The 23,030-nt window shown below is 37.8% G+C and overlaps 1 protein-coding gene across 6 annotated transcripts in view; it reads left to right on the forward strand.

Moving 5' to 3' along the window:
* The window catches only part of CLASP2 (cytoplasmic linker associated protein 2), a 142,569-nt gene that overhangs the window by 15,825 nt on the left and 103,714 nt on the right, over window positions 1-23,030 (forward strand). For all 6 annotated transcript variants that reach the window (XM_054708094.1, XM_054708091.1, XM_054708090.1 and 3 more), the window contains exon 7: window positions 4,236-4,306. In XM_054708094.1, the coding sequence (XP_054564069.1) occupies window positions 4,236-4,306 (71 nt within the window). The remainder of the gene's footprint in view (window positions 1-4,235; window positions 4,307-23,030) is intronic.

Here is a 23,030-nt window from a genome sequence, read left to right on the forward strand (position 1 = left end):
TTAGATTTTTGGCAGCGGGTATTAAGAGGAGCAAAACTACTTCACAGGTGGTCGTGTGTTCTGTTATCATAAATATCATTATATCTGGCTATCTTTTACTATGTAAGAGTTTTCAAGTGCTAATTATTTTTTGGTGATAAGGTTGTCCAACACATAAGTATTTTGCTTACTTATTCACTAATTTGCTTTCTACTTGTAGGGCTAACAAGAATTTCACTTGAATATATCCTATATTATTTTAAATGGATGAAAGAAATGTTACCACATATATTTGTGTGTGTGAGAGTATATACAGGGTAGAGCAGAAGTAGTTTTACAGTCATTCATATGGAAAAGAATACAATCTAATCTAATAATAGACAAATATGCAAATTGACCGCACCTTCGCTACACCTAAGCCATGCCCACCAACCAATCAGGATGAGTATGCAAATTATCCCAATAAAGATGGCGGCTAATTTGCATATCAAGACAGCGTCGAAAGAAGCCAAAAGCTGCAGAAGGGAGTAAAGCTTCGAAGAAGCAAGCAAACGGGGGGGGGGGGGGGGGGGAGGTGAAGGGAGGAGCGAAGTCAGGGCCGGGGGCGAAGGGAAACGCAGGCGGGCTGGCCGAGAAGGTGGGGCGGGTGACAAGGGCGGGGCGGAGGCGGGGCCGGGGGCGAAGGGAAACGCAGGCGGGCTGGAGGAGAAGGTGAGGCGGGCGACAAGGGAGGAATGGAGGCGGGGTAGAGTGCAGCAGGAAATCCTATTGCAGGATTTTTCCTGCAACAGGAACGCTAGTAATTAATAAATAATATGAGAATAAACTGTTTCGGGTACTCACACTGTAAACCTACTTTTGCCCCACCCTGTATATATGTGTTATATACATATTACATATGATAAATTATGTAATTAAAATTTTTTATTGAAATAATTTTTTATTTTAATTTTTTATTCAAATATCACACCCATACAGAAAAATATATAAATCATTAGTATGAAGCTCTGTAAATTATCACAAAGTGAATTCACCCATGTATCCATCATGCAGGTAAAGAAGTAGAATATTACAACATTCCAGAAGCCTCCCCAAATCCATTTTAACCTTTCCCTTTTCTCTCCTGAAGAGTAACTACAATTTGACTTCTATCACCATAGTTCAGTTTTGCCCGTTTTTGAATTTTATATAAATGGAATCATATAGTATACACTCTTTTATATCTGGCTTCTTTCAGTTAATATTATGGTTTTGTGGGTTTTTTAAATAAATTTTTTAATTGATTTCAGAGAGGAAGGGAGAGGGAGAGAGAGAAAAACATCAATGAAGAGAGAGAATCATTGATTGGCTGCCTTCTGCATGCCCCACACTGGGGATCGAGCCCACAACCGGGCATTTAACCTGACCTGGAATTGAACTGTGACCTCCTTGTTCAGAGGTCAACCAACGCTCAACCACCAAGCCACACTGGCCAGGCAGTTAATATTATGTTTTTAAGATACATTTTCATTGTTGGGTTCAGCTATAGTTGTTCATTTTCATTGCCTTATAGTTTTCCATTGTGTGAGTAGGCCATACTTGATTATTCCATACTGTTGGTAAACTTTTGAGTTGTTTTTTTAATTTGTAGCTTTATGAATAACTAGAGGCCCCATGCACAAAGATTCGTGCAAGAATGGGCCTTCCTTCCTCTGGCTGCCAGCACCGCCTTCGCTCTGGCTGGAGCTGCCTTTTGCTCCGGCCTGGAGCCAACTTTCAGCCTTCCCACGCTGCCCAGAGGCCCAGAGCGGATGGGGCAGTGTGGAACGCCTGCGACAATGCAAGCATCCCGCCCTGGCCCCGGCCGCTCAGCGCCTGTGTACACAAATTAACCTGCCATCTTTGTTGGGTTAATTTGCATACTCCTGATTGGCTGGTGGGCATCGCGAAGGTATGGTCAGTTTGCATGTTACTCTTTTGTTAGTGTAGATTCTGTTCAAAGCATTCTTGTACTTGTCTTTCGGTGTATGAATGTATTCGTTCTCTTGGAATATATCTGAGTGGAATTGCTGGGCCATCTATAATAATAAAAGCATAATATGCTAATTAGATTGGACGTCCTTCTGACCTGACGTCCTTCCGACCTGACGTCCTTCCTTCCGGACAAAGCCGCAGCAGGCGGGACAAAGCCGCAGTGGGCAGGCGCTGCGGGCGAGGGCTGGGGCCAAGGCCCTTGCATGAATTTCGTGCATCGGGCCTCTAGTAGGGTATATTTACCTTTAGTTTATATTGACAGTTTTCCAGGTTGGTTGTACCTATTTATATGCTCACTAGCACTGTTTGCAAGTTGCCATTATTCTACATTTTCACCGATACTTGGCATTGTTACTCTTATTAATTTAGGTTTCTGATTCATATATCCTCATATGGTTGTAATCTGCATTTTTCTGATTACTAATAAAGAAGAGCATCATTTATTGTGAGCAACAAATTTATCAGTTATTTGGGTATGTTCTCTTAAAGTGTATTTTCAGGTCTCTTGCCCATTTTAAAAAATTAGGTGGTCTGTCATTTTATTTTATTATTTTTTAATATATTTTATTGATTTCAGAGAAGAAGGGAGAGAGAGATAGAAACATCAATGATGAGAGAGAATCATTGATCGACTGCCTCCTGCACGCCCCCTATTGGGGATCGAGCCTGCAACCCTGGCATGTGTCCTGACCGGGAGTCAAACCCTGACCTCCCTTAGGTTGATGCTCAATCACTGAACCACGCCAGCCCAGCATCGATCGTCTGTCATTTTAAAAAATTGATTGCTAGGACTTTTTAAAACACATTCCAGATATAAGCCCATTATTAGCTATATATATATGTTTCAGATATATTCTCCTACCCTGTCACTTGCCATTCTAGTTTCTTGATGTCTCTTGGTGTGCATATGTCTTAATTTTAATGTAGTTCTCAGTCATTTCCTTTATGATTAGACACATTTTTGTGTCTGGTTTAAAAAATCTTTGCCTGCTCTGTAGTGAAGACATTCTCTGTGTAATTGTTTTGAAGTTTTATTTATATTTAGGTTTATTGTACACATGGGATATTTTTCTACTGGTGTGAGATAGAGGTTCAGATACATTTTTTCCCCATATGGATATCCACTTGACCTAGTACCACTTATTAAAAACATTTTTCTTCAGTGTTCCTTTTGTTATAAATTAAGTTCTGCATATGTGCTTAGGATTTTTGCGTTATGCTCAAAATAAAATTGGCCTACAATATTCCTTTCTTCTTAAGTTATATTTTATAAGTAATTTTAGCCTCATAGGGATTTTATCATATGTGGATAGCTTATGCTTTAATGTCCTTACTGAAATACACCAGCAACTTATTAATCCTATTTCTCTCCTGAGTGGCTAGCCACTTGGCAGATGAAGACTCTGAGACCCAGAGTAGTTGATGAGAAGCTGAAGGCCTCCTGACTCTCAGTCCATAGTTCTTTCCTCTGTGTTACGCTTTGGTCGGTTTTCTCTATGATGCTTCTCTAACCAGGTGGTAGAGGATGGGAAGGACTACATAGGTACAAGGCGTGTACAATTGAATTTTTCAACCATGCAGAGTGTTTTCTACTCTTTAGCGCATGGCCTCATTATTATATAGGTAGTATTTTGAATCTTCAAAATACTGGACACATTTCTGATATGAATGAATTTTGCTTTGCCTGTTTCTTCAGATGATTTTTCCACTAACCATTGCCCTCTTTCATCTAGCATTTATTCGCAAGAATTCAGTATAGTCAATTCAATGTAATAAATTCTGTGTAATATTATCCTGAATATTGTAGTTGTTTGAAAATTATATTCTTTTTTTCATAGTGGTCATATTCTGCTCATTGGAGCAGTCAGAACACACACAGCATTTATCTGTTAAGTTCCTTGTTTTATATGGGCCCAGTTCAATTCACTGGTTTTATGTTTCCTTAACATGGTTCTGTGTACTTTTAAGGGTGTATTGGTGACTGAGTGGATTCATTATAAAGTTGTAACTGAAGTACTTTCAAATATGCCTACAAGTGTGGAGAGTGCTATCTGTATCTGGCTGGTTCTGTCAAGTGAAGGGAGATGGGTTTTGTCTTTCTTTTCAGTAAGTGAGTTCATTGTAAAAGAGAGTTGTATAGAACTAACTAAATCCCTGGAATTGTCTTTTTTCTCAGGGAGATGGTGAAAGGAATTGTTCCTCATTAAAGTGTATGTAAAACAAAATTTATTCTTTATTCCCAGATTAGAAATGATATTTGCCAAATTTGATGAAGTGCAAAATTCAGGCGGTATGATTTTGAGTGTCTGCAAAGGTAAGAATAATTAAATTATTCTAGTTCTTAAACATTTCTAAGATTATTAACAAACTTTTAGACACTAAAATATGTTTTCAAGTCAACTGTTACATCAGATTTGATTTTGTGGCTTAAAACTTAGTTAAGATATAATAACAAAGTCTTTATATCCTGCTGGCCATTTGCACTTACTTGGAATATGAAAGTTTAATAATGGGTGTACTCATTCGTGCAAAATGATCCTGTTCTTTTGCCTATGTTTTGTATCTTCTGGGTTGATGATATGGTGACCTTCTTGTCCTCCACGTTTCATGCATGGAATGTGTTTTTTATTCCCATAGTAACTGTTTTACTTTGTTGTTTTTAGTAGAAATTGTGGAGTTGATGGGCTCTATTACACCTATGTGTAAACTACCAGTGATGACACTGGTGAAGAAACACAGACTTAGGAACTTTACCAACATAATTATCTTTGGCTTCTGAATTAGAAGTTGAAGTTAATATGTGGCATTTATTTGATTTTGTAGTTACTCTATTTTTTGTAAGGATACTAAATTGTATTTGGTTTTATTTGCTACCATTTACCTAAACTTCAGTCTTTAATTATTAATTAGCCTATATGTAAAGAATATATTCTATTTCAAAGGATAGTATAGATGGTTTTTCACCTACATAATTAAGTTCATATTAAAGAGAGTGATTAATTTAATACTATGTAAATGATGCTGGAGAAATAATTTGGTATATAAGTTGTTAAATAATAGGATAACTAGTTTCTAATAAATATAATTTAATGGGGGTTGTTTTCCCCCTCTGGATTAAACCAAGATTGAACCTTGTTTTGTTGCAGGAAGGCAGATGGAGTGAGAAATTGGTGTTAAAAAGATTGTGTCTACTCTAATCTAAACTTAGTTCCAGAAGCATAAATTGACTTTAGCATTACTGGTCCTTACCCTGACTGCCAGCTGTTTATCACTCCTCTGAATAGAAGTGTTTTAAGTGCCTTGTCCTTATTTTCTCAGCAGTTACCTCTGTCCATTTCCATAGAAACCAGAAACAGCAGGAAGATGAAGAGTTGTAAAAATTCCTTAAATTAAGACTTGTGTTTTCATACCATTTACAGAGCATTTTCACTTGTGTATTCCAAACTTCGAGTTACAACTCTAAGAAAAAGAGTGTAATGGATATTATAAACTTAAAATATTTATTATTTGGTATGGTTTGTTTTGAAAGTACTGTCATTTTATTTTGTGAGGTTATTTCTGTTACCTTCAAAATAGAAGATTATTTTATCCCCTATTATTTAAGGTCTCATTTCTTTTTCTCTTGTTTACCTCTCCATAAACAAGGAGGTTTGTGGTTAGTATCTACCACTTATTTCTCTTAGGGGAGTCTTCAGAGATATTTTTGTATTAGAGATTATGCTCTGAATATTATAAATATGGTCAAATGTGAATGTTAAAATCTGTAATACATATATATTGGGGTCATGATGTTTTGTTTAAAAAAAAATATTTTTATTGATTTCAGAGAGGAGGGAGAGGGAGAGAGATATAGAAACATCAGTGATGAGAGAAAACTATTGATGGGCTGCCTCTTGCTCATTCCCCACTGGGGACCATGCCTGCAACCTGGGCATGTGCCCCAACTGGAAATTGAACTGTGACTTCCTGGTTCATAGGTCATTGCTCAATCCCTGAGCCACACCAGCCAAGCAGCCAGATGTTTTTGATGAAAATATTATGCTGTCATTGAAAAATACTTTAATGGCCCTGACCAGTTTGGCTCAGTGGATAGAGCGTCGGCCTTCAGACTGAGGGGTCCCAGGTTCGATTCTGGTCAAGGGCATGTACCTTGGTTACAGGCATATCCCAGTAGGGGGTGTGCAGAAGGCAGCTGATCGATGTTTCTCTCTCATCGATGTTTCTAACTCTCTATCCCTCTCCCTTCCTCTCTGTAAAAAATCAATAAAATATATTTTTTTTTAAAAGAAAAATACTTTAATGGATTTGTTAATAAGGGTGGAGACTAGTAGAGGGAAGCCTGTTTATCTTGTTGACTGCCCCCAACCCCCTTCTCTCCCTTGTCTTTATTTTCTCTCAGTGGCCTAATTCAGCCCAAAGGCTTTAAATGGTAACTATTTGCTGATGATTCTTATATGTGTAGTTCTAGCCCTCATTCATTGTATCTCTTATGCTCTAGATTTGGTAGCCTGTGGCCTCTATGACATTTCCATTTGGATGCCTAATGAGCATCCCAGGCTTAGCATGTCCAAAATTGAAACCCTGTTTTCTCTGCCTTTCCTTCAAATCTGTTCTTCCCTGCTTTACCCATTTCAGTCAGTGGTACCACTGTCAGCTCAGGCTAGAAATCTGAATTGACTCCTAATTAGTCCTTTACTAATTAGTCATTTATTAATTAGTCATTTACTGATTAGTCTAGTTTCATTGGTCATTTCTTCCTCTGAAATATTGATATATCTCAAACATTTTTTTTCCATCTCCACTGCTAAAACCCCACTCTAAATCTCCTTTAGTTTTTACCTAGATTATTACATGTTACAGTAGATAGTTTTTACCTAGATTACTACATGTTACAATTCCATGTTTGACCTCTGGAATCTTTTTTTATCCAGAAGTGAGAATGATCTTAAAATTAGATCATGTCACAGCAGTGAAGAAGACAGTTAAAGATTCTGCCTCAGTACGCCTACATTCTAGTAAGGGAGAAGAGATCATAATCAAGTGAACACATGGGAATCCAGAGTGAATACAGTTGGTGATGGACGAAATACAACTACCCTTTGTTTAATGAAATTAATTTAAATTATTCCTAAAATCCTTTTTGCCAAATCAAAAGCCATTAAATGAGAAAATTATTTCTACTAATAGTATGTTTCATCTCAGCACAGGATACTTGAATAATCGTCACAGGTAGACAAATGTATCAAACACTGAAAACAAATTTTTATAAGTAACATATTAAATGCAAAGAATAGTTTTTACCCAAAGAATGTAATGAAGGTTTATTCAACTCCCTTTTTATTTCTGCACAATTTTCTCCCACAACATTTTCAGCCCTTTATTGGCTCATTGTTATTGTGCACTCAAACTAAAACTGTAAACTAAAAGTAATAGAAGAGGCCCTGACCCATGTGGCTCAGTTGATTGGGTGTCATCTTATGCACTGAAAGGTTGCTGGTTTGATTCCTGGTCAGGGCACATACTCAGGTTGTTGGCTCCATCCCCAGTAGGGAGCATGCAGGAGGCAGCCAATCAATATTTCACATTGATGTTTCTTGCTCTCCCTCTCCCTTTCTCTCTCTCTCTTAAAAAAACACCACCAATTAAAAAGTCTTAAACAAAAAAGTAATAGAACAAGGGACCATTTTAGGTAAAAATAAAGGCTCATTTTAGGTCAAAATAAACCTAGTGAAAATAACTAGAGGCCTGGTGCACGAGACTCTGGCACGGGTAGGGTCCATAGGCCTGGCAGGTGATCAGGGCCTATTGGGGCCTTCTGGCTGCGGGCGGGGCCTTCCTTTGTTCTGCCCCACCCCCACCCCCGTGGTCAGTGCACATCATAGTGAGCGATCTGTCTCCTGGTCTGTCTCCTGGTCGAACTTCCATGGGGGCAATTTGCATATAAGGTTTTTATATTTAGGTTAATGCACATAATGGACTAAAGAGCCATTAAAGATACCACCTTTTCTTTCTCTCACTTTGTGTACATATGCAAATCAAATTGTTGGGAGTTTACCCAAACATGGCATTTAATTCACATTTGTTCCATATGATATTCTGTGACTAGAAACTTACCATGGTAAGTAAAATTTTTTAGTGTGCCTTTGCCTGAAACCATAATAATGAAACGTCACACTTCTTATATTGACTTAGAGTGTTTAGGAATGAAAAGTCATTTTGCTAAATACAGACAAAAACAAAAAACAGGATTTGTTGTAAAGGTGGAATGACTTTTTAAGAGTCATTATAGCTAAAAGCTGTCATCTTAAGTCATTAAGTACAGTGAATAGGATATGGAGTTGGTAATTAACTCAGTGATGCCACTTTAGAATAATGGGGCAGATTTCTCTGAGAGTTGAGACATTTGAATTGAGACCTGATAAAGGAGAACAAGCTAATTGTGGAATGAATGATAGGAAAAGTGTTTTGGGCAGAGAAAATGTGACCATAAAGACCCAGAGGTAGAAAAAGACCGAAGGGAGGTCAGGGTTGGCTAGAGTCCAGTGAGGCTAGGGATGAGTTGGAAGAACATAAAGTAAATTGTATCATCTAAGATTTGAGTATTTCATTTAGTTTAGAAATAGTGAGAAATGCACAGCGCTTTTTGTCTTGAGTGTGTTTCAAGCCTGAGTTTAATTCTTGTATTACAGAGTGTGAGTTAGGCAGAATCCCTAAGTGCAGTGGAATTAGCTCTGCTAGTAGAAGGAAACTGGATTTGAAATTAATCAGATTGTGGCTGAAGGAGGGGACACCAGCCCTGCTGGAAAGAAAAGACTGAAAGTTGCAGGCCACTATGATTATAACAGGGCCTGGTGTCCTCATGGAGCTTTCCAGACAGTCTCCTACGCTAATCAAGATGTAAACACCAACAGTGTTGGTGGTTCTGACTGCAAGTTTTTTTTCTCTTTCACTGTGAAAAAACTGAATAATTCTGATTTAGTCTAGTGTGTGTGTAGGACCTAATGCAGTCTAAGCATGTAATCATTGTAAAATATTTCCCAGCTTCTCTGTTTGAAACAATTGCTAGGAAAAGAATTGCTGGAGGCTGGCTATAAAATAATGCATAGAAACTAGGATATCAAATTACCTTGATATTTGGCTTATTAGAGGCAATAAGGTAACCCACGGTTTAGCTTTTTTTTTTTAATATATGTTTATAACATACCCTTTGGTGAAAAGCAAAGCACCTCTTCTTAGGTTGGTTTTTAAAGGTACTGTATCTATTTGTGATCATGAGCCCTAGGGCTTTCTCTGAGCTTGACAGTGTGCTGATGGTTGTGCAGTTTGGATGGAGGGTGCTCCGTGTCCCTGCAGCTGCGCACTGGCGAGCTTCTGTCTCCACCAGAAGCAAGCTTTGTTCTGCGTGGCCCTGCTGTCCACACACAGAACAGCCTTTGATGGGCTGCCTTTGACGTGATTTGTTTACGGCAGCCAGAAATGCTTCCTGCATAATGAGAGCAGTTAATCATGGAAACTGGGCTATTCCTGTTGGTGCACTTCTAGCAATCTCCTTTTGTAAATATTAAAAGGATGAAAACCTTTTAAAAAGGCGCAAATCAGTTAATCCATCAGATCATGTGATTGCCACTGATTACATGCATATCTTTAGGGAAGCAGAAAATGATTGCTGAACACATGCCTTGTGTTTTGATGATTGCATTAAAAGTCCCTCCTCCTCCCCCGTGGAATGGCATTTATTGATTCTCAGAGCTTTTCTTATATTACATTTCAGTCGGCCAGCACAAGGAGAAACATCATAACCTGTATCTAACTGCTTGTATGCAGTTAAAGAATAATCTTGATCAAGCACTGCTAGGCTCAGCTAAATTAGACGAGGGTTTTCAACAAGACCCCAGACTTTTATTTTGAAATGGAGTAGCAGCTGTTGGCTATTGCGGTGCAGAGCTGCAGCGCAGCCTGGGTCACACAGTGCTCCCGGTGTCTGCAGGCTGCAGGCCGAGCCCAGTGGCGCAGGCACTGAGCTGCATTTATTTGCTGTGCTGTTTGACCTCTTGGTTTGAGAAAGAGCTCCCTGGACCATCTGAATGGCTATGGGAGATGGTGAGTAAGATTTATTTTTCTTCTTTTGCTTGTGTTATATACTTCCTTTTAAAGTGACAATCATTTGCTATGTAAGGAATATATTTCTCCCTAAAGAATGAAGAAGGTGTGTGTGTGTGTATATACACTCATGTATGATGTATACACGTGTGTGCTTACTTGTCATTTGGTATCTTTTTCTACTTGATATGTCTGTATGAGATTTGGCAAATATAAGGTGACAATTTACCTTGTAACCTAAGCAAGCAAGTAACCCAAGCAAGCCCTCAGTCTTTGGTGGTGGATATGAAGAAGCGATATTGGAAGGAACATGGAATATATGCAAAAGCTTTAAAGACAGAACATGGCCTTTGGAAGAATGACAGATTTTGGCAGGAAGGTTTGGTTAACTAGCTTGACATCTTTCCTGTGGTGTTTGACAACAAGTAGAATTCTGTGGTATAAAGTAGTAAAAGAAGCAAAATGGCTTGCCATAGACACTATTTTAATTAATATGCTTGTGATTTGTCATTGTCCCTAGTAAACAATTCTCTAGAAAATATTTACTCTTTTACTGTATCTATATAGGATATTAATTAGATTATAAATTGATTTTTGCCAGTGCTTTATTGTGATTTAGTTGTATTTATCCTTACCCAAGAGTATAAAACTAAGCAGTCAAATCATCTAAAAAATATTTCTATAATGCATTTTAGTTCCCAAAGCACTTTTGTATACTTAGTATACATTAACTCATCAGGTACAGATAACTCTGTGAAGTATACAGAGTATTTTGGTATTTTGATTTCACAGATTAGAAAACTGAGGCTTGCTGAGATTGTAAGTCCCAGGCACAGAACAAACTAGAACCAAATCTAGTGCATTTGTATTGTCCTTCATAGCACATAATAATTGAGGTGTTTTTTCCTTTTTTCATTATTAAATCTTTTGTTAAGATACTTAGAGGTATACTTTCTAATTGCATCAGTACCAGAAGGGGAATTTGAGGTTACTCAAAAATGTTTTGTGTATTTTTTCATTAAGTTAAGGAAGACTGACTGTATTTGGGAGTTTTAACTCTAATAGCTTCAGCCTTCCTTATGACTATGCAATGATTACCCTCTAAGGAGTTTGTCCCCTTGGAACTATGAGGAATAGGATGCAAACTTACCAAAATGATGATATTAGTAATGGTCATTTAAATTATTATGTATGTGTTAATAGAAATATGATAGTAAGTTTTGTTTTGCATATTGTTATAGTTTATTCCAAGAATTTGTGTAAAAAAAGAATTTATGTAACTGTTTTATATGACCTTATATAAATAAGTAACAATAATTTTAACTACTAATTTTTAAGGTAAAAGCCATCAAGTTTTCATATACTTAGGACATTGCCAAGTTGTTTGTGTAAATCCTAATTTACAGGCAACTTTAAATATTTCATTTGGTTTGGGCCATATTCAGATTTTATTTCTTAAACATAAAGGTTCGATGGCTATCAAGTTATAGTTATACTTAGTTTTTCTATTTTCACATGGTATATAAATGCATTCAGACTGTTTAGGAATGTCTTGATTTTTAAAAAATCAAAGTAATCTCTTATAAAACTCAGAGGTTAACCTTCTGTTCATTCTTTTCTTCAAAATGGAAATACCTTTATTGTATTTTATTGATAATTAAAGTAATACACCTTTATTAAAAATTTAAAAATCTGCATAGTAAACAATAAAGATAGAAATACATATATATAGAGAGAGATTTATAGCTATAACATTTTCATATACTCTGCATATTTAATCTCTCACGTGTAATGTACATACACCATACTGTTATCATGTGAGCACATATATAACAATTGGATTGCACTATTCCTATGTTGTTTTTTATTCCTTCATTTTGAATTATGAACTTAAGACAAATGCAATCTTATTTTCAAAATTCAAACAATGAAGATAGAGCAAAAGTCCCCTTCGAACTACCTGTAAGCCTCAATCATAGGTATAAGCTGAGATGAATACTTTTATTAGTATGGAGTTTGTCTTTTCATACCTTACATGCATATTAAGTATTAAAATATGTATCATTCTGAACATATATTTTTCCATTTGCTGTGTGCTCAATATGGCATAGAGATTTTTTAATGCAGTCATGTGTAACTGCCTTATTTGTTTGAACTGTTGCATAGAATTTCATAGTATGGATGCATTATAACCATTTCTTCTGTTATGGAATTTTAGATTGTTTAATCACATTATTTTTCTAAATGATTATGAAAAAACACCTTTGTACAAAACGTATGTGTATATATATACACATACACCTACACATATATATTTCTTAAAGTAGTCTAGAATTTCTGGATCCAAGTTTTTTATTTCAAATTGCATTAGCTCTAATTTATGCCAAAAGAGGCTTTACCACTTACCACCAACAGTGCCTATAATCTTGCATTCTTTTTTGTTTTTTGGCCTATCAGATGAGTGAGAAATACCTCACCCTTTAAAAACATCTTTGCTTTCTAATAAGGTTGATCATCTTCATAGGTTTGTTTATTTGTATTTCCTTTTCTGTGGATTACCTTCTGGCATCCTTAGGCAACTTTTTGGTTGTTTGACTTTTTTGTTGCTTATTTAAAATTGTTCTTTATATATTCTGGTTATTAATCTATTATCTATTAAATGTTACATAAGCTTAACTTCAGCAAACTTGGATTTGTGAAGCACTATAAAGACTATCAATTGAAGAGTTTCAGGTATCTTTCTGTTTAGTTGATTTATCCTTACCCAAGAGTATAAAACTAAGCAGTCAAATGACTGTGAAGTAACTCTGGGCAGTCAAACCTGATAGAGTTAAAAACCTGTAGGATTATTATGTGGCGCTGAGCCCTGCAGTCTGCCTCAAAAGCTCATAAGAGGAATTTGGCCTTTTGTTGTTATGCCAGAGAGTGGCTGGAAAGAAATAAGATTTTGTTGCAAATAGACTCTTTGTAAACTTTTAATATTTCAACACAGTTTATTATTTCAAACATGAATGAATATTTTAAAAAATGTATATAATTGATGATATAACTTTGGCCTTCTAGAGGTAAGCCTTCTGGGACCACTCCAAATAGACATGTAACTACTGGTTTGGGGAGCTAGGGCACAACAGTAAGAAATTATGCTGAATACTGAATGGATGATCATTTCCATATCCTGGAATATTCTGTGATTGGGTAATATAAATCACTGAAAGAAAACAACTCTAACTTATTGGCAAAAAGGCCAAAATTTTCTTCTGGGAGCAATGATAAGGGGGGGAAAGTCTATAAGGAGAAAAAGTCAATTACAAGGGACAAAAGATTGAGCATTTAGCAACAATATAGGCAGTAATTAGCGGACACTAAGATTGAAAATCTTAGCCTTCTTGAAGAGGGCTCATTTACCCATTTGGGTGCAAGACCTTGGGCCCATTTGCAATCTAGCCTCAAACATGACGTTGCTAATGAACCTGAATCTTCAAGAAAAGGTTTACAGCGTTGTAGAATGTATAGTTGATGTTCTTGACAGCTGTTATGACCAACCTGTAGCTGTCATGAAAATTTACCTGAGCCTGCCTGGCTGATGTGGCTCAGTGGTTGAACATCAACTTATGAACCAGGAGGTCATGGTTTGATTCCTGGTTGGGGCACATGCTTGGGTTGCAGGCTTGATCCCCAGTGGGGGGCGTGCTGGAGGCAGCAGATCAGTGATTCTTTCTCATCTATTAAAAAAAAAAAGAAAAAATTTACCTGAAATGACTAGATTGTGTAAAGGTTCTAAATAAACCATTTTATGAGCTGCATTTATTATTTAGTTTAATATTATGTTTTCATGAAGTATATTAATTTTGTTAATACCAAATGGTTTAAATTGTGTTTGCTCCTTCACTGAACTATTGAAGATCTTGAAATTTTAAAGGGCCCCCATAAAGAAAAGGGTAAATGTCTTCAAATAGTTGATACCTATCCTGAAATTTTAAGAGATGTTATCAATTTCTTCACCTCTTTTAAACTTTGTATAATATAAACTTACTTTTTTATAAATAAAACTAGAGGCCCAGTGCATGATTGAATCATGCACGTGTAGGGTCTCCTACACGCTTTCGCTTTCGATCACGGGGGAGCTGGGTGCCTGTCCGCTGGTGCACCAGGCCTTTCAGAAGCCTCCGGCGCGGCGGAGGCTTCTGAAAGGCCTGGTGCCTGAGCGGACAGGCACCCAGCTCCCCCGCTTTTGATGGTCCGCGGTGGGACGTGAGCTCGCTGCCCCAGAGGCCTCTTCTGTGCCGCAGCACAGCCATGGCGCAGACGCTGAGCTCGAGCTGCCGCTGGCGACGCGAGCTCAGCGTCCCGCTGGCCCAATCGGCCACCTGGGCCACCCCGAGTCTCGCCCCCCCCCCCCGCGCCTCCTGGCCAATCGTGGGCATAGCGAAGGTACGGTCAATTTGCATATTTGTCTGTTATTAGGTAGGATAGCTTATTTAAGTCTAACTTTCTGCTGAGAACACAGCATCTTCAAGTGGATATAAAAATTTGGCCATTGTTTTATTTTGAAGCATTTGGATTTTCAATTTCTAATTGTTTTACTAAAATTTTTCATTTTAGTTTTAATGAAGACATTTTACATTTTTACTGTTTGATTATTTTACTTTTGAGGGTTTGTAATTTTCTTTAGCTTTGGGAAATCTGTTGTTGTTTTTTTTTAATATAAGTTTCTCCCCTTCATTAGCTTTAGTCTCTCCTTAGGGAATTGTTATTGCTGTTGAAGCTCCTGGGTTGATTCACTGCGTCCTTTTTGTTTGTCTTCTAACATTTTACATCTTTCTCTTTTACTCTGTATTCTGGGAGATTTCCTTGACTCTCATCCAGCCCTCCTATTAAATTTTAATTTTGCCAAAAAAAAGTTCAAATAGTTCCAAGAACTTTGTTTTTCCTTTCCTGATGGCTCCATTTTTACAGAATTGTGTGTACGTGTATGTAAAATACTGAGCTCACTGAATTGGGAGTGGGAAGAGCTTAATGATGAAATCATTCTATAGATTTTTCATTTGTTCCTTGCTAGTCATTCCTGTACTTTCTGGCTTAGAAATTATTACTTCTGTCATTCTCCAAGGTAGATCAGTCTCTCTGCTGTTTGAGTGGGCTTCTGAGAATTCTAAGTTGCAGTTTTGCTGTGGTGTTATTCTTCAAAAGACTTTTATCCTTTTTATTTGTGTTTTATAAGAATTGTTGCTATCTTTTAGGTGCTGATTTCACATACTCTCTGCCTCACCTCATTTTCTTTGCTCTTATGCTTTTACTTATCGTTTTATTGGAGTTCCATTGCAGGATTTTAAGGAAGAGAGTAAAGTTATTAAAGTTATATTTTTAGGAGAATTTTCAAACATAACCAGAAATAGAAAATATTGTGATAAATCTGCATTACCAGCTATTATCCAGCTTCAACAAATTATCAATACATAGACAATTTTTATTCATCAGTATTCCTACCTATCTTCCCCAGCCCTACTATCTTGCTGGACTGGGATGTGTGTGCACGTGCATATTTCCTTAATTGTTTCATAAATATCTTTTTACATTTTAAATTTGCATTCAGACAAGGTTTACCATTGCAGCTGGTTGATATATCTTTTTTTTTCTTTTTCTTTTTTTTTTTTATTTCAGGGAGGAAGGGAGAGGGAGAGAGAAAAACGTCAATGATGAGAGAAAATCATTGATTGGCTTCTTCTTGCACGCCCCCTACTGGGGATCGAGCCCACAAGTCGGGCATGTGCCCTTGATCCCAATCGAACCTGGAACCCTTCAGTCCGCATGTCGGCGCTCTGTCTACTGAGCCAAACCAGCTAGGGCTTGATATACCTCTTAGGGCTCTATTTAAAGCATTTGTCTGTCTTTTTCTCCTTTCGCCATTTATTAAAGAAAAAAACACCTGTCTGATAAAATCTAGTATGGATATATTAGATTTTGTTCATTACATTGCCATGTGGTTTTATGTTGCTTGTTTTTTAAAATGTTTTTATATCCCTTGTATTTTCTGAAAATTGAAAATTCTGATAATGTCTTGATCAGAATCAGGTCTGATTTTTTTTGCAGGGGGAGGTCTTGTTTTTCCTTTTGTTTGTTGTTGTTGTTAATCCTCACCCGAGGATATTTTTCCCATTGATTTTTATTTTTTTAAATACTTTTGATTTCAGAGAGAGAGAGAGAAGTAACATCAATGATGAGAGATAATCATTGATTGGCTGCCTCTTGCATGCTCCCTATTTTTTTTTTTAAATATATTTTATTGATTTTTTACAGAGAGGAAGAGAGAGGGACAAAGAGTTAGAAACATCGATCAGCCGCCTCCTGCACACCCCCTACTAGGGATGTGCCCGCAACCAAGGTACATGCCCTTGACCGGAATCGAACCCGGAACCCCTGAGTCCGCAGGCCGACGCTCTATCCACTGAGCCAAACCGGTTTCGGCGCATGCTCCCTATTGAAGATCGAGCCCACAACCTGGGAATCGAACTGTGTGACCTCCTGGTTCATAGGTCAATGCTCAAACACTGAGCCAGGCCAACCAGGCTCCATTAGTTTTTAGAGAGAGTGGAAGGGAGGGAGAGAGAGAGAGATGCTTGCCTCCTGAATGTGCCCCAACCGGTGTCAGGTTTGGAACCTGAAACCCAGGTACAGGCCCTTGACTGGGAATCAAACCCATCACCCTTCGGTCCTTGGCCCAACTCTCTAATAACTGAGTACATCAGCCAGGGTGGTTTTTCTTTTTTTCCTTTTGATATAGATTTTTGTATTTGGTAAAATATATTCTTTGTCAGAAGGCATACACTGTCTGATTGTCTTTTTTTTGTTGTATTAATATTGAATAGGTGTTACCAGCCTCATATAAAGTTTCCTATCAGTCTTTCACTGAATGGTTTCAGCAGCCATTGGTCCAAATTATTTTTTTTGGAAGATTGCATTATCTGTGTTGTGGTTTCGGAAGGTCAAGAATAGAACCAAGGAGGCCAGTTAAGAAGTTGTAGCAATATAGGCAGAGATAATATTGGTCTGGCTTTAGACTACGAGTGAGAGAGGAAGTAAAGAAAAATAGCTGTATATAACTTGGAGTTATATACAATAAGAGCTGCTGATAGACGATCCATGTAGGGCAGAGGAGAGAACTTGGAATGAGGCTTTCAGGTTGTAAGCTTGAGTTGACTACATGATGATATCATTTACTGGCATAGGGGAAGACAGGAAGAATGGGTTTGGAGATGTGTTGGTGTTAGGTTACCTATGTCACATTCTCTAATTTGAGATATTCTTAGGGGAGACTTCTACTGGGCAGTTGAATATATAGACCTGAAAATGAGAGATGGTTTAGGCTAGAGACATTTTAAAATTGTCAGCATGTAGAGATATTTTAAACTGTTGAGAATTGATGAAGCCATTTAGAAAGTGTGCAGCCAGGAGAAAAGGAGGATATTCAACATTTAATGGTTGGGTAAAAGAGGAAGAGACTGAGCAAGAAGGACTTGTGAGTTCAGAAGAAAGCCAAGGAGAATATCCTAACGTAAAAACATAGTGGGGAGTGCAAACAACTAAAATTTGTTTAAGTTTTCTGAAATACATGCTATTTAATAGCTTATAGAGATTATTAGAGGCCCAGTGCATGACATTTGTACACTGGGGAGGTGGGGGAGGGGGAGTCCCTCAGCCTGGCCTGCGCCCTCTCGCAGTCTGGGACCCCTTGGGGGATGTCCACCTGCCGGTAGTCGGACATCCCTCAAAGGGTCCTTAGCTCCTGTGTTGAGCGTCTGCCTCCTGGTGGTCAGTGCATGTCATAGTAACCGGTTGTTCCACTGTTCGGTCAATTTGCACATTAGGGTTTTATTATATAGGATTGTTTCCTAGTATCAGTTGCTAATTTAGCTGTTAGATATTACCATGATCATTGTTGGATATGCAAGAGTGTGAAAGAGTTCAGAAATCCAAAGTCCTATTGCTTGGTGTTTTAATTAGAATAAGGAAGGATATAGTTTCAATTGAAAAGAGGAACTTTGGTATAAGAAACTACTTACTATGAAACAGTCTATTTTGTGCATGAAAGTCAGTCATGTTGTGGGTTCTTCTTACTGAAATGGCTGGTTGGTTCACTGAGGATAATCACACAAAATGAATTTTTTTAAAGAGACATGGTATAAAGTTTTTGGCTTGCTCTTTGTTTTCCATTTAAGATGGAGCAGCTTTTCATATTTTATATGAATTCAGAACCAAAAATGTTATGTTTTGGGATACATGTACCTATAAAAGTGAAGTGGGAAGTTTGAATAGCCATTTAAATACGTATATGGCTTTTCTTTGAAGGGAAAAAGGGAAAAAGGAAAAAAGGAAGGGACTTGATTATGGTAATATGCATTTATAATCTTTACTTTTTTTAAAAATCCTCACCCAAGAATAGGTTTTTATTGATTTTAGAGAAAGAGAAAGGGGGAGAGGGAGGGAAGGAGGGAGAGAGAGAGAAAGAAGAAGAAGGAGAAGGAGAAGGAGAAGAAGAAAGAGAAGGAGAAGGAGAAGGAGAAGGAGAAGGAGGAGAAGAAGAAGAGAGAGAGAGAGAGAGAGAGAGAGAGAGAGAGAGAGAGAGAGATTCATTGATTGGTTGCCTCCCATACAGCCCAGACCGGGGATGGAACAGGCAACCTTTTGATATGTGGGATGGCACTCCAAACAACTGAGCCACCTGGCCAGGGCAATTCATACTTTCTTATCTGAAATCTTGAAGACAACTTATATTTTGGAATTCAGAATATGTTAGATATTAGAAAAATAATACAGTTATACACCATATATTTTATAACAACACGAGCTGGGTTTGGGGCTGACATTATAATCAAGCACATTAATATTTTTTCACAGTAGGGGAAATAAAGACAATAAATGGGCTAATGTCAGTTCATATTATGTTTTGCCATACACTGAGTTCAAATCAGTTCAGATTTTGCTGCCAGATAAATTTAAAAGACAAAAGACTTTTAGAGCTTTTTTGGCTTTTAGGCATGCTGATAGGGAATCATGGGCCTATAGGAGCTTAGTGCTTACTGAGGGCAGTTTTCCTGTGTAATATGAAGGCAGCATAAGATAAAGCCTTAGCCTATTTGGGCTTGTTTTTCCCCTCCCTCTCTTTGCTTGTCCTCCTCTCCCTTCTCTTACTCCCTCTATCCCTCTTTTTCCTCCTCCATTTCCCCCTCCTCTCTTTCTATTTCTTCTTCCTTCTCTTCCTTGCCTTCTCCTCCTTTTCCTCTTGCCCACTTATTCCTCCATCATCTCCTTTATTTCCATCTCCCTCTCCCTTCTATCACCATTTATTTTTCCTCCCCATCCTCTCTCCCTCCTCCTCCATCATCTCCTCCTATATTTGTTTCTCTGCCACCATTTCCATCTCTTTTTCCTCTTATCAGGACCTCTGCTCCTTCTTCTCTCCTTTTTCATCTCCATCATACACATAACCACTAGAGCCTGCTCACATTATTAGTTTGTATATGTTCGTCTTGTTCTGTTTCTGCACCGAACCACAGTATTGTCTTTTTAAAACATTGGACTAAGAACAGAGGTATCAACATAATTGTAATTTATAGGTTGCTTTCTATATTTGACCCTTTTTATTTGTTTATTCAGTAAATATTAAAGCTCCTACTATATGAATCCTAGATGATTTTTTTGTGTGATTTATCTTGAAGTTCATTAATGAGCCCTTGAGCTGTGTCTAATCTGTTATGTCTCCCCACTGAGTTTAAATTTCAGTTATTTTTATTTCTAGAAGTTTTTAAAAATCTTGGTTGTTTTTAAAAATCAATGTCACTTTTTAAAATAATTTCCTCATCTCTGAAGTTATTTTCAAGCCTGCATGGTAAAAGGTTCCAAGTATAGATATTTTAGAGTCTGTGCTTGATAATTCTAGGATTTAAAGTGGATCTGTTCCTATTGTCTATTTCTTTCTATTTATTCTTGCTCCTGGTGTCTTGTTTCATCTCATGCTAAGTGACCTTTGGAAAATTACTTTGAAAATAACATGAGGCCATAGACTTTCTTCTAGGAAAATTTTGCATTTGCTTTGGCTGTTGCTTGGGAGTACTACAAGTGTGAGCCTACCGAGTTTAAAGGCTTTAGTGTCTCGACTGCCTAAGCATTTGACCTAAATGAAGTACTCCATTTGATTTACTTCTCTATGGCCTCTTGAGAAAAGTTTGAAAAGATTAAAAGACTAGAAGAAGTTAAGGTCTTGCCCTAAGTGGTTTGGCTCAGTGTTTAGAGCTTCGGCCTGTGGACTGAAGGGTCCAGGGTTTGATTCCCGTCAAGGGCACATGCCCAGGTTGCCGGCTCAATCCCAGTTGGGGGGGCGGTGCAGGAGGCAGCCAATTAATGATTCTCTCTCATCATTGATGTTTCTATCTCTCCCTCTCCCTTCATCTCTGAAATCAATAAAAATATATATTTTTTAAAAGTTTAAGTCTTACCTGTGGTTCACTTTAACCTTGAGGATACAGTTAATCCTTGAACAACTGTACAGCCCTACCAAATACAGTTGAAATTGTGCATATAACCTCTGTCTGAATCCCCCAAAATTTAACTACTCTCAGTAATTACCCCTGTGGGTACCAAAATCAGATGCTGAATTCCCCTATATAAAATGGTATAGTCAGTGCATACAGTAGCCCTACACATCTGTGGATTCCCAACTGGAGGTCTAAACAGTACAGGTATTTATTTTTAAAATCCGCATATCAGTACACAGTTCAAACCTGAGTTCAAGGGCAACTATATACTCATTTGGTATATCAGCTTTTGGTGGGAAGACTCTTCTGTTCAAGTTTGCATCTTTATGTGAGTTTTGAATTTTGTTCCCTTTGCCCCACAGGCCTTTGGAATAGAAGTTCAAATATAGTGGTTTTATTCTTATATTTCTTAGTATTTTGTCAGGTATTTTTATTGTTTATCAGGAGATATTTTTAAAATGTTTATAGTTTGTTTGTCTTTGGAGTTTTGTTTCAAATAACCTAGTAAAGCTTTTACTGGAGATTGAAAGTCTCCCTACTGTGAAATGTGTTCTTCTGAGCATTGTTCCACATGCTGGAGACATGGCAGTTGGCAAAATAGAAGTTCTCACCCTAATAGACAATACATTTCAGTGAGAGGAGGGAAACAATAACCAAAGTAAGTAAAATATATAAATGGTAAGTACTAGGGAGAGAAATAAAGGATGGAAGTGTAGGGGTAGAACATTAGTGTCAGAATTTTGGGAGGTTTACAATTTTATCATCTGGAGAAACCTCTTTGAGAAAGTAATTGATTAGTAAAGATTTGAAGGAAGTGAGTTTGAAGGAGTAAACAGTGTGGCTAAGAGGCAGAAGGGTATTCTAGGCAAAGGGAACATGTATAGAGACCCTGATATGAGTCACAGCAAGGACATTGGTGAAGCTGGATTGGAGAGAAAGCTGGATATTGAGTAGATGATGAGGTTAGAGAGACCTGAGATCTTGTATATCTTGGAGTCCTGGTAGGCCTTTTATAGAGTCATAGGAGGATTTTGAGAAGCAATGTGACATGACTTTGTTCAACTCACAGCACATTATGCTGAGAGTAAATCCTGGGGGACAATGGTGGGAAGCAGGAACAAGAGTTAGCTATGACAGTTATCCCAGGATTGTTGTAGGTAATGAGGTTATAGCATAAACAAGAAAGAGTTCTGTCCACTTTCAGTGCAACTTCTAGTTCACTCATACAAGTATTTCAGGAAGTGAGAAGTGCTAGGAAAAAATATAACTGATTTGTTCTGATAGTTTATAGTTATTAAGAAAATATCCTATCTAATAAAGTGGGAATATGCTAATTGCCCATCATGCCCTCACAAGATGGCAGCACCCACAGCCAATAAAGAGGGAATGTGCTAATTGACTGCCTCACCCTCACAAGATGGCGGCACCCAGTCCCCTCAGCCCCGCTTCATCCAGCCAGAGTCCCCCAGTCCCCTCAGCCCTGCCTCATCCAGTCCCCTCAGCCCCACCTCATCCAGCCTCAGTCCCCCAGTCCCCTCAGCCTTGCAGGGGAAGGCAGTTGGGGATGATCATGCTGGCAGGGGAGCAGTTAGACGTCAATCAGGCTGGCAGGGGAGCGGTTAGGGGGCTATCAGGCTGGCAGGCAGAGTGGTTAGGGGCAGTCAGGCAGGCAGGCAGGCGAGTGGTTAGGAGCCAGCAGTCTTGGATTGTGAGAGGGATGTCTGACTAAACCGGCAGTCGGACATCTCCCAAGGGGTCCCAGATTGGAGATGGTGCAGGCTGGGCTGAGGGACACCACCACCACCACCACCACCCCCACGTGAATTTTGTGCACCAGGCCTCTAGTTTTTAATAAAAGGTATATATTCTTGTATGCCTGAACCCTACCTCAAAAATAACAGATTTATTTTAGTATATAGATTATAAAAATAATTTAAATAAGTTCCTGAGATTTAATATAGACTTGGTATTTCTTTTAATACATTAAAAGATAATGACATAAAAATATTTTTAAGCCTAGAATATTTATAACCTCTAAATAATTTGCAAACTTTTTAATTGGGGGCTTGTGATGATATAGCTATATAAATTTTCTTAGCTTATAGACTAAAAAGATAGAACTTTATTGGAAGTGGGTAAAACTTTATTGCCCTCTATAGTTATAGATTTGCCTATTTATTTATTTTTAGTTCTTCATTTTTTTCTTTATGTATTTGAAGCTGTGTACTGGTTCATAAAAATTTAGAGTTCTGGATTTACTCCTTTATCATTATTAAAAGTCTCTCTTTATCTCTAGTAATGCTTCTTCAAGCTGCTTGTTTGAAGTTAGTATAGCTATACCAGCTTTTTTTTGGTTGGTGTTTGCCATGGTCTGTCTCTACCATTTTACTTTTATTTTAATGTGAC

This window comes from Eptesicus fuscus, chromosome 18, assembly GCF_027574615.1.
Source record: "Eptesicus fuscus isolate TK198812 chromosome 18, DD_ASM_mEF_20220401, whole genome shotgun sequence".
NCBI classification, from domain to species: domain Eukaryota; kingdom Metazoa; phylum Chordata; class Mammalia; order Chiroptera; family Vespertilionidae; genus Eptesicus; species Eptesicus fuscus.